Genomic DNA, 12,497 nt, shown 5'->3' on the forward strand with positions numbered 1-12,497 from the left:
GTGCATGCCAAGCTGTGCAATTAGGGTTTGTTTCCAATCCCTCTGCAGTTGTCGAGGTTTGCACTTAAGAACTGTTAATTGTGGTATCATTTTAAGGAAAACAAAGTCACATCTGCTTGCTTTATAAAGGAGCTTTGTTGTTTCCCAGACACCAAAATCTCATTTGTTTGTAAACTGTACAATGAATCCCACAGATGCCCAATGAGCCCATAGGCCCCACGTTAACCCTGCAGTGAGAACTAGAAGCACAAAACTATTTTAAATGCATGAGAACTCAAAGTAAGCACAAGAACCACCACAGTGAGCAGAGCACTCGTCTAAACCTAAAGAATCAGACTTGGGTTTTGTGTCTGAAAACCCACTGTTGTCTCATCCATGGCCAGGCCTGTCCCCAGCCTTCGGCTCTTCGGTTGTCTCAGCACAACTGCCGCAGGATTATGGAAGTGAGGCGGATCTGAGGTTTTAACCTTTGAGTTTCTTTTTTAACTCAAATCATTTTTCTGATCTAGCTTATCACAATGCCCCACAGCCAGCAGTACTGGCCCAGCCAAGGAAAGAAAAAAACAGCGGCTGGGATGAAAAAAGGGATGGCAGGCCTGCTTTGCTGCTGGGAAAAAAGTTTCATGGGATGACGATGGGAGAGCAAAAGATTTTGCACAGAGATGTCGAGTTTGCAAATATGCATCAGAGCCAAAATTTCCCCACATTAGTAGGAATGTAAGTTCTCTGAGAGAGGTGCTAGAGACATCCTGGGGACATGTGCCCGAGGATGGGTGTCCTGAGCTTGCTCAACCTGCCCAGAAGGTCTCTCAGTGTCTAGCTCTGCATCCTTAATCCACAGACATCATCCAAATTGTGGCATGCCTCTGTGACTGAAGCAGGCACCTCAAGCTCTGTAATTAGCATCCCCCCAACCTCCCATTACTGTCCCAATAGTGCTTTTTGCAGCTTCTTGGAAAAGACTTAGACAACCCTTCTCTACAACCCATAATGCAGTAAAAGGCTTCGTCAGTGATGGTAGCAAAGGGTAAGCAGAGGTTTTCTGCCATGGCAAATAGCCCTGCTTTCCCCAAGGGAAAAATAAAAGATTCCTTGCAAAGTGCCAGGACCAGAAACTTTCTTAGACCAATGCATGCTGACATTCGTAAAACTACTGCAGAGTGTCGATCCAGGCCTTGGGTCACAGAAGAGAAATACCCCTTTAGGTGGACTGAAATTTAGTATAAAAGTGGGGGGGAAAAAAAAAAAAGAAAGAAAAAAACCCCCACAAAAAACCCAGGAGAAGTATAGGTTCTGGCAGTTGTGCCACTGCAACTAGGTTATTGTACATCTGCATTAATCACCTCCTGAGGACTGGCAAGCTTTGTAACACGAGTGCACCTTTTTAAAGGCAAACCTTTACCATTGCAGCCTCACCACCACTTACATCTTTCCCACACAGAAATAGTTAGCAGTCAGTCAGTGGGCAGCTGTCAAGGGACAGCTGGAGGGGGCCTGTTTACAAGGGCATGTAGTGACAGGACAAGGCGTAATGGCTTTAAACTGAAGGAGGGGAGATTTAGGTTAGGTATTAGGAAGAAATTCTTCACTATGAAGGTGGTGAGGCACTGGAACAGGTTGCCCAGAGAGGTTGTGGAGGCCCCATCCCTGGAAGTGTTCAAGGCCAGGTTGGATGGGTCTTTGGGCAACCTGGTCCAGTGGAGGGTGTCCCTGCCCCTGGCAGGGGGGTGGAAATAGATGATCTTTAAGGTCCCTTCCAACCCAAACCATTCTATGGTTCTGTGAATGGGGAGCCCTCATGCAGCCAGCCAGCCGTGGTGGTACCCGGGAAACAGGGAAACCAGCAGCTCTGCCTCGCTGGCAGCGCCCACCTGAAGGGAAGGGTGAGCACCTGAACCTGTGCACAAAGGGGGAGACACGGCAGTTTGTGGGTGCCAACTGGCTCCCCTGATGTACTCGTGCACATTAAGCAGCATTTCATCCAGCGAGTTAGGCCTAAGGGAGGGGGTTTTTCCAATGTGTTTGAGTGGGGAAGAGGAAGGGGGAAGCACTCTCCCAACTTGTTGGGAGTTAGCTTGGAATTCCAATGAGCTTGGGAACACGCAGGGATACCAGGGAATGGCACCACCCAAATCAAAGGCACACAAGTGGAGTGTCACCCCACCGGGGCCTGTGTTGTCCCTGAAGACCGGGGCAGGCAGCCACGCCAGGCGGGCAGCCTGGAGAACGAGGGGCTCCGTCGACCCGCCAGCCCTGCTTTCGGGACCCCTCGGGTGGGGAACCGGTTATTTCCAGTTGCCCGTCGCCCCTCGGGGAAGGCTAGCAGGCGGGCGCGAACACACAGCCTGACCCTGCACCAGCGCACCAGCGCACCAGCACACCAGCACGCCCGCCCGCCGCCGCCGCCGCCAGGCGCGGTGCGCTCCGGGCACTGTAGTCCTTCGGCGGCAGCGGCGCTCCGCGCTCTGTGGCCGAGGGGCGGGGGAGGACTCTCCTAACCGTGGGGCAGCGCGGGGGCGGGGGCGGCGGTGGCCGTCACGTGCCCGGCGCGCCCCGGGCGAACCGCCATTTTATGAGGAAAAACAGCGGCCGCTGGCCGTTCGTGGTAGTGTGGGGGGGGCTGGGTGCTGTGGTGAGGGGCGGGGGGCTCCCAGCCTTTTTATTTCCCTTTGGGCTTTTTCCTCCTCTTACTCTTTTCTCTCTCTCGCCCTTCCCTCCTTCTCAGATTCGCCCCCCTCCCTCTGCTTTTGTTATCCCTCCCATCGTTTCCTCCCCTCCCTCCCCACTCCCTCCCCTCCCCGCCCCCGCTGGCACTGCGGAGACGGAGACGTGACCCGAGCGGACCCAGCCGCGGCCTTTTCCCCGCTGTTCCAGCCTCTCGCCGCAGAGTCGCATGTCATCTATCCAGAACCTCCAATCTTTCGGTAAGAGCCGCCGCTGGCCGGCACCCTGCCGCCGGGAGACCCCACAGTCACCCCCCTCCCCTCGGCAAACCTATCCCCGGGTTTTGACTGCCTCCGCCATCCCGTCCTCGGCCCGCTTTCCGTGCTGCCGCCCTCGGCATCGTCCTGCCCCCGCTTTCCGGAGGGCCCCCGGTCCGTCGGTGCCCCCGCCGCGGTGACACTAAAGCCCTTGCTGAGCGGGTGTTGCCATCCCTGGCGCTGCTCGCGTTTTTATGTAAAGGCGGCTCTGGTTGCTCGTCCTTGTCCTCCCGTGGCACCGGCCTCGGGACGTGCAGTGTGTGTGCAGCGGAAAGACATTGGTAGGAGACTTATCTCCCTCTCTGTTTGCTCCCTTTCCACTCCTGTAGGAGATGCTGCCACGTACCGTGCTCTTGACACTCCGTACTGTGCTGTTTGCCTGAATGTCTGGTAGCACCCCAGACTGGTCTTACCTGTCAGTTTTGCAGTCCCAAAATTGTAATCTTTGCGGGCAGAGGGAGTCTACGATTTGTATCCTCTGCTGAGGAAGGGAATAATCTCCTCAGTTCCAGTTGCTTGTTGATGTTGCAAAACCTGACACATGCCATGCAAAGGGTATTGTTTCTATAGATTGAGCTATATAGGCGGTAAGTCATTTTGCTTGTATTAGCAGGGAAGTTTACCATCCTGGGCCATGGTTCTCCACCTCCCTTATCTATAGGTAACAGAAGTGACCAAGCTAACACTTTATACAATAATGTTGTTGGGCTTTTGGTCTCAATTTTGTCTCCAGTCTTCCGCACGTATAAGCCATATGAGAAGGTTATGTTAATCACGATTTGGGAGCTGATCCTGTGCTTAGGAAGGTGCTGCCCAAAGGATTTGTTTGAAGTAATCCAATGTTAACACCTACAGCACTGGCTTTTCTCCAACCTAGAACCCTAAACTCTGCCAAGTGATCTTTGTGCCCGAGTCCCCTTTGTCTTTCACCTTTTCTTTGAAATTTTCTATTAGCGTTTCCCCCACAAGCTGTGGGGTATAGTGAAATTCAGCATGTTTTAACAAATGCCTTAGTAGAAATTAAGCCTGTCAAGCTTCCCAGTGCTGTACTTTCCTGCCGTGTTTGCATCCTCGTGATGCTTTTGGGGCATGTAATGCTCTTGTTCTTGTTTCTACGAGGGTCAGTCTGCAGCTGAACTACTTATGTTCCTCTTTCTGCTTAAGTTTTACTCTCTTGGGGCATTTGTTTCAAGTGGATGGCAAAACTTAATCACTGTTTTTAGGTTTGAGTTTCGGATGGAAGCTTGGGAAATTGTAGCTTGCATGGCTGTTGAACCTACATTTTCTGAAGACTGGACTCTTCAATATGATTCTCGTTAGTTTCCAAAAATTACTTGTGATTTGTTTTAAAAAACAATAAATCCTTGAAGTTCTTAATCTTCAAGATTTATTTGGAGCTACTGATTAGGAAATTTTTAGGGCTATCAAATTTATTGATAGAGTGAGTGTTAAATATGTTTTTGTGAGAACAGAGAATAAGAAGCGTAACCCGGAAACCCTTCTTCCTAAATGCCTTCCTGTTTCATCTACATAAATTAAAGGTTGGAAGAATTTGAGAACTGACCTTTCTGTAGTCAAAGCCTAAATGAATTTTGTTACAACTCTTGCCTAAAACTACTGACTGGCAGAGGGGTCCTGGTTTACAGACAGCCTCTGACGTTTGTTAGTGTCTGTTGCCCTGTTTTGTTTACATTAGTAGCCAAGAATTACATCCATGCCTTAAAACGCTGATAGTGTGGTAGCCGTCATGGTATAAGACTTCTGGTTTGCACCTTCAAAGGAGTGTGTGTACAAGAGCTTTGTAATTTTTCTGTATTTATCAGTTGATCTGATAAAAGATATGACTTCTGTATTTCGCTTAAAATGCACGTGGCTGTCTAAAACTTATGTACATTTGATGTTCTCTTGAAACTGTTTTCAGGTTCAGAGATTCAGGATGTACTGTTTACAAGAAGTAGTGAAGCAAATTGATACTGTAGCTGAAAATTGTTTCTATCAGGGAAGGCACTGAAGAAAGTGGATGTGTGATAGTTGAGAGCATTATGCTGAGCTAGTAGGCTAATGAGACAATACAGCTGTAGAAAAAAATACTCTGATTTTAACACTGTATTTTTAAACAGGGAGGACATGGCAAGATTATCCCCTAAGATAAGCTCTTAGCGAAGTGAGAAACTTACCTGTTAGTTTTTTAGCTTGGATGTTTTCCTTTGTGGAAATTTCATGAATCTTTTTTCCTCCTGCAGACCCCTTTGCTGATGCAACAAAGGGTGACGACTTACTCCCGGCGGGGACTGAGGATTACATTCATATAAGGATCCAGCAACGAAACGGAAGAAAGACACTAACAACTGTTCAGGGAATTGCAGATGACTATGACAAGAAGAAACTTGTGAAAGCTTTCAAAAAGGTGAAGTTGCTGATTTGATTTAATAATAAAGATACTATATAAAGGACTACGATAGCTTTTAATAATAAGTAACAGAATATTTGTTTTATTTCATTCTTGCCAGTGTACTTCACTTTCATATTCAGGTGTATCCCTTTCCCTGTCTTTCTTGAAACTCCTGTCAGTGTCTAGTGACACTAATTTTTGCTAAAGAGTTAAACATTTCTTTCCTATAAAGAAGTAAATAAAATATATTCTGAATGTTTCATTAAAATTTCACAGATATCTGGCTTTGTTGATGTGAAGAGTAAAAATCAGTTTAAAGTAGAACCGGTTTTGCATTCTTGCTTCTGTCATAGCTGTGTTGCTGTTGAAATAGAGATCTTGAGTTTCACCAGGATGAAAATATTTATTTTAAAATAGTGTGGAGTTGAAAGGCTGTATCTTATGACTTAGTTTTCCATTCTTGTAATGAGTGTTGGCCAGTTCCTTCTGCACAGTGGCTAATCCTGTCTTTGCCTGAATTTACCATTAGCAGCTGAGTTTGTGTCTGTATGCATCAGCAGATATATTCCATTTGCTCTCAAAACCAGTGTAAAATAGATCTAGCCTTTGCCTTGCTTGGCATCAGAATTTAGTAAGCAGCTTCTGTGACAAAATTCTGCTGAAAAGACTGTCTAAGCAAAATCATAATGTACATCAGATGCCTTACAATATGAACGTTTTTCTCTAGAAATTTGCTTGTAACGGTACCGTGATTGAACATCCTGAATACGGTGAAGTTATCCAGCTTCAAGGTGACCAGAGGAAGAACATTTGCCAATTCCTCTTGGAGGTGAGGACTGCAGATAAATATCTAAACCTCTCTGGAAGCAATAGAGTGACAGGTGGCACTGATGTTAATTAACTAGCTAAAGATGTCCACTGTAGTTCCTTTCAGCCAAAAATTAAAATGACACTTTCAGAATGTGAATAAAACTCCAGTAAGACTCAAAGCACTGTAAAATGTGTTTACCCTGCTACAACATACCGCTTGTTCTCTGGCAGCACAACTTGAGTTCTTCATTTGTAAAATCAAGTGTTTGATGCGAACCATAATTTTGAGACTGAAAACACTATAGATGAAAGAGTCTCTCACCACTATTTCACTGATGCAAATCATGATGTAGAGATGTTATACTGTCAGAGAGTAAGTGCTAGGACTACAGAACAAATCAGATATCTGATAAGTTTGGGGTTTTTTAATGTAGTCAATTATTCTGCTTGGCCCAGAAACATTCTGGAAACTAGAAAACTGCTTTATTGAGTATGTACTGTATTGCAGTTTCTTTAATCAAAGTACGAGATTGTGGTAACTTGATACCACTGTAATATCCTAAGCATGTAAGCTTTACTGAAATATGTTGCTTTTGTCCTTTAGATTGGCATTGTCAAGGAAGAACAACTGAAAGTTCATGGTTTCTAAAATACGTGTACTCTGATGAAGAACCCTGCCGTATTTGGTCTTACCCAGCCTGGCTCTTCTGTGAAAAATGAATCTTTGCAGTGAATGGACTTCCCTGTTACCTGAACATTTAAAATTTGATTCAGATTTGCATGACTGCGTGAAACATGTGGTGTGTAGATTAGAAACACATAAGAAAACTTCGGTAAGGTGGTAATAAAGACACTTGTAAACTTTAACACATTTCCAATGGAAATGTTTTAGCAATGATTGTTCAGTTTACTACTCTCCACCTGACTTAAATGTGTGGGATGTATTAAAATAGTGTGTGATGTTGCTTAGAAATAAAAGTTTATTCATATATTTTCTGGGATATCTGAAATGCTTTAGCTTAAGTTTTAAACTAGCACAGCAGCCTTACTAAAGAATGGCTAAAATGTTTTGTGGCAAGCGTAGCTTGCTGTTCATTGAATAAATTGGAAAATCTACATGATGAAGTATTAGCTAATTAATCAGTAGATTAGCTTGATGTGATCTTATCTTGGAGCTGTAAGACTAGAGCTTTAAAGTCTTTCGTGTAGGTGCATCTTAGCAGCATAAGACGTAAATTGTTTGCTGAGCAAGTGGATCTTCTCTAAAATTTAATGCAGTGACTATGAAATATTAGTATTAAGCATAGTAGGACTAAAATAAGCTGAAGTCCTTAAGGCTGCTATTACTGCAAACATGTTATACATCTAGTTCTTACATAGTACTCCCAAAACATTTTAAGGAAGTGCATCGGATTTTGCATCTCTTCTGTCACCAAGTGAAGGGAAAAGTAATTGAGTTGGCTTCTGCCATGACTGTGCATTTACTGTTGGCAAGCAGAGTGCTTTAATTAGCTGGTAGTGTAAGCTGTGGAAGTAAGGAAGGGAACAGGCTCTATATTAACTTTTTTCTTTTTTTTCCCCTGGTATGAAAAGTTTTGCCATGACTAATGGTTAATATGGAGGGTTTGGGTGTTACTACAGAAAGCTGATTTAGTCCACTTTTCTAGCAGGCTGTTCCACCATGCTTTTCATCTAGTTTTAGTTAGCTGTAGGCATTCAGTATTCTGCTTTTAAGACATGTCTCTTTACAGAATGAAATTACTTCATTTGGTAAAACATGCAGATCTTATCTTCCTTGTGAGATAGACTTGGAAATTTTCTCTGAAACAATTCAAAACATGCTGAGCTGGTAAACCATAAGAACCATGTTACAGATCTTGTAATACTGTGTATTCTCTGGAAAGGAAGAAAGACATTTCTTTACTGCTAAGACTTACTGATAACTTAGAAAAAAAAACCCCAACCTGATAACTACCTATGTAAACGTCAAGAATAGGCAAAATTATATTACTTAATATCACCTCTGCCTGTACTTTGTTTCCTGTTAAGACTTGCCTTTCTAAACAGAAATGCTCAGTTTTAACTCACTTGAACCTTTTCTTAAGATTTCTGAATTCAGGTATGAACCTTTGGCACTAACAACAATTAGAGGCGCATTATAGAGCATTCATATGACAATTTCTTTCTCTGTCCGGTCTAGACAATTCCACCGGTAAGAATCCAGTGTCCGGTCTCTCAAACCTCCACAAATTCTGCTTGGTGTTACAGATCTTAACTGTTCCAGAAAAAGGATGTTCCAGAAGATCCTATACTGTTAAGGTATAATGTGTTCAGGAGGAGGAAGAGGGAAGGTCTGCAAAACATGAAATTCCAGCACACAGAACGAAAATCCAAAGAATAAGTCTTATGCAAGTCCTGCACATTAGCAGAATAAAATCATTGTACTGCAAGTTTACCTAGTCCTGATTCATAGACGCTAAATTAATTAATCCTTTGGGGGTACATAGCACTTAGTGATTTTCATTTTATTAAATGCCAGAAAAAATGGCATTCTCATTTAAAGCTTGCTCTCCTGCCCAAGAGGAAAACCAAACAGTATCTTCTCCTGTTTCTGTGGTATTACAGGAGTACTTCTAGTGGGTTTTTGAATTGGAGATTAGCAAATGATTAGCAAGTCTCATGTGTTACTGAGTCAGTCTTCATTTCAGATGGCATTCCATTAACTTTTACTTCCTAAGCTTGAGTCATTTCTCCATAGTCATTCTGCTTGGAATAAATAAGAAAAACCTTTGTTTTCTTCTTACTCATTTAAAAGTCCTTTCGGATAAGAAAGAACTTTGCAGTTGACAGGTGGCTTGGTTTTTAAGCTCTAGAAGAGCTGCTTGTCTTTTGACCTTTGAAGGGCAAAATCAAAAGGAGAGGGAATAAGAAGTAACACATCTGAAGTTTAAATAAATGAGATTTGTTGTGGCAACAATCTTTCTAGAAGAAAAGCAGAAATTTTTGTCCCTGAAGTCTTTTAAACTAGAATGATGTCTCAGTAAGATTGTAACTAGACTTGTTAGAAGTGCAAGCCTCTGTGTGTTCTGGAGGAAAGGCTTCAACAATTTCATGTTTTATCATCTCATGCTGAAACTTCTTTGTCAAAGCTCAGCCTATTTGGAATATATATCCATGTTTCAAGAATGCTGAAAAACATGGAAGATTTTGGGAAAGAACTGTTTAAATTACAGGCATGAAAAGCCTGTTTTCACAGTGAAGGTAGGTTTCACTCTCCATCTATTCCAAAATAGGTTAAGAAATGGTAAAGGATGTGGCTCATAATTGTCAAGGCACTAAAAGGGAGCTAACAATAGAAAATACTTATAAAACCCACTAGCAGGACTTGAGACTGGGCAAGCTCAGACTGCAAAGAGCGGTGGCTGCTTTTTGTTGGAATATTGTGAATTCTGTCTCTTTCAGATCTCCAAATCAAGATCGCTGCCTTTGTGATATCTAGGCTTAACCACAAGCTGCAATGGGATGTAGGAACTGCTGTTTCAAATTCACAGCCTTGCTGTGCATAGTTATATTAGGCTGTTGTAGCTGATTCTTTTAGCTGATACACTGGAGTAAGGTGTTGCATAAATAAGTTAATCGAATTGTCTGTTCAGACCCTACATCTACTAAATGCAGCTATGAACAATGAAACCATCACTTCCCAAATGGTGGTAGCAGTCCTTATTTGTAGAAGATGAGATTTAGTAATTTAAGTCTGTAAGCTGGCTACTTCCTCCTTGTGTGAATTACTGGACCCTTGACCTTCACCTGTGGTCTGCTAAATCTGACGATGTGTTTCAGATGAGCGTGAAGACCACAACTATGGGCAGATTAGCAATAATTTTCTCAAGTGAAAAACCTTTGAAAAGAGTAGTGCCTAGATTGTGTATGCATACTATTCATTGGTCAGTGGCTTTGCTTAAAACTTACTTCCCGTACTACATTCTTGCACAGCCTAAATGAAAAGCATTTTGTTCTGGAGAACTTTTTTGGAAAGGGAGGAGGGAATACCACAAAAAAACCCAAAACAAACAAAAAAACCCACTAGCACCTTAGGAAATAAGTTTATATCTTAAGTCTGTTTTCATTAACTTAGATTCACCTGGACTGCAAGACCTCTATAACATGTTTGTTTCTGTGTCTTTAAGAATTCTAATTAAAATTCATTGAGAGCTTGGCATTTAAGGTTCTAAATATATCTAAAGCCATTATAAAACTTAGAATTGTGAAGAGCTGTTGAAGCTTAAGTTTTAAATATTTGAAATAATTAAGCAGAGCTCTGCATTTTGTCCTGTTCTGCCGTCCTGCTTATAATCAGTATGCAGTTGCCCTAAAGATGCATATGGACAGATGTACCTTGAGTTCCAGTCAGCAGTTGTCTTTTCCTTAATCCTTCTGGAAGGCTCTAGTGTATAGGCTCTGTGTGTTACACCCTTGGTTAAAGTGGCTCAGTAGTTCCTCTTACTATGTGAAAGTATGTACAAGATTGGTATTCAGCCAGTTAAAGAATATGGAAAGCCTTTTTATAGATTATTTGGGACACAGTAGGGGTTACTGTCACTTCTGGTGTGTTCAGTGTTGAATAGTGTCACTGAGTGTTCCTCTAATTAGAGTGCTACTGCCACTAGGGAAATGCAAGACCCTCTAAGACCACTTCCGTATTTAAGTATTAAGAATTTGCCTTCCTCCTAAGACTCTCCATACTTCTATACTCATTTTAGTTAGGAATGTGTTCCCTGTGCCTGGCAACATGAAGGTTACTTTCCAGTTGCAAGATCAAAAGCTCTTGAGATAAGGGAAGAATGACATAGTTGGTTTGTTTTCTGTACAGATGCTTCATGCCTACTGTTTCCAGTTCACATTAAAAAAAATCTCAAAAGAAGATTTCTACTTGGCATGCCTTTTTAATGTTTGCTACATGCCTGTGATTGATCTCTTTATGAGCAAGTCAACCTGTATTGGAGTATTGCTAGATAGTTGAGACAACAAAGTCTTTTGAAATAAAATGTACCAATGTTATTTTATGTATGCTTTTCTAAAACAAATGGAATTTTATGCTGTTATTAAGGAGGATTTTTTTTTTGTGGAAGATAGAAGTAGTGTGATTTAATAGCAATGTATGTGATCCTCTTGTAATCAGCTTTGATTTCTTCAAGAAATGTTGTATTTCCTCTTTTAAAGTTCTACCATAATCTGTACTAACCAACTTAAAAACATTGTGACTTGTACTGGGATATCAGAGCTCTAAAACAAGATGATGGTATTGGCTTGAGGTCTAAAATTTTGGGTAGAAGAGGATCATCTAGTTTCTTGAATACGCAAAATGCACAGTGTTTTAAGATGAAGCCAGTAACACGTGCTCAGGCTTGGTCTCAGCTATTTTAGAATGTCTTGCATCTGTGAAATGTGACAGCACATTTCTGAAATTAATTTTGGGTCTGATTAAAAGTACTTGTGTATATAATAAATGCTTTTTTCTGTTTTATGCCATCTTTGCTATGATTATGCAGCAAAAAAAAACATGATCCAGACTCAGTTCTCCAAGTTACGAGTAGCTGAATTCTGCAGACTCGGTTGCAAGTAGACTGGTCCTGCTCCTCAAAGACAGGATTTCGCTGTCAGTTGTGTTTGTGGTCCCTCTCACAACTGGAGAGGGAAACAGTGCTGTTCTACAGTACAGATGAATGAGCCGCTAACCCCATGGAAGAGGCAGCGCTGTCAGTTGTTTCGGTAGCCTGCCCTGCAAATGAACTAGGAGGTTGCTCTTTTAGGTAGACCTAGCAAACAACAAATGCATTGACGTGTAGTCAGAGAATAGTTCTGGGGTAAGAAAGGTTAAAAATGGGTCTATTGCCCCAACGGTCCTGCTGGAAAAATCTACTGAAGGGCAGCCCCTGTTGTGGAGGAAGCAGCCTTTAGCTGCTCTCCAACAAAGTTAGATACTCATGTGATGGGGTACCTCCTGATGAATCATGGGCTACACCTCAGTAAACGCCAGGACAGACATAGGTGGTGTCAACACATCTGTACTGGGTAACACTGGTGAAAAAGATGGCCCTGCAAACTGGTACTTGGCAGTGTCTGATACTGTCAATGTCTTTGAGTTACACCTGTAACTCAAAGCCCAGACCTGGATTGGGACTTGAAGATACAGAACAAAACCACTGTCCAGGTTCCTTTAGTAAATAGCAATCTGTAAATTAATCTATGCATTGTGCAAAATAATTTGTATGTGAGAATTCAGTATGAAAAAGGTCATTATTATGAATACTGAA

At 42.4% G+C, this 12,497-nt stretch overlaps 1 protein-coding gene across 14 annotated transcripts; it reads left to right on the forward strand.

Annotated features, from left to right (window-relative positions):
- The first annotated feature begins 2,569 nt into the window (after positions 1-2,569).
- On the forward strand, positions 2,570-11,705 carry EIF1B (eukaryotic translation initiation factor 1B). Of its 14 annotated transcripts, none has more exons than XR_008575760.1 (6): positions 2,570-2,605; positions 2,726-2,924; positions 5,225-5,388; positions 6,101-6,202; positions 6,788-7,016; positions 8,384-11,705. XR_008575760.1 is itself a non-coding variant. In XM_054815761.1 (5 exons), the coding sequence occupies exons 2-5, from the start codon at positions 2,894-2,896 to the stop codon at positions 6,830-6,832; spliced, it is 342 nt and encodes a 113-aa protein (XP_054671736.1). In that variant the 5' UTR covers positions 2,570-2,605; positions 2,726-2,893; the 3' UTR covers positions 6,833-11,705. The 14 variants fall into 14 exon arrangements, 4 of the variants coding, with proteins under 4 accessions (XP_054671736.1, XP_054671734.1, XP_054671735.1 ...); XR_008575764.1 differs by having other exon boundaries at positions 2,574-2,605; positions 6,788-6,983; XR_008575763.1 differs by having other exon boundaries at positions 2,580-2,605; positions 8,452-11,705.
- Positions 11,706-12,497: the final 792 nt, after the last annotated feature.

Source organism: Grus americana, chromosome 2, assembly GCF_028858705.1.
Source record: "Grus americana isolate bGruAme1 chromosome 2, bGruAme1.mat, whole genome shotgun sequence".
Taxonomy (NCBI): Eukaryota; Metazoa; Chordata; class Aves; order Gruiformes; family Gruidae; genus Grus; species Grus americana.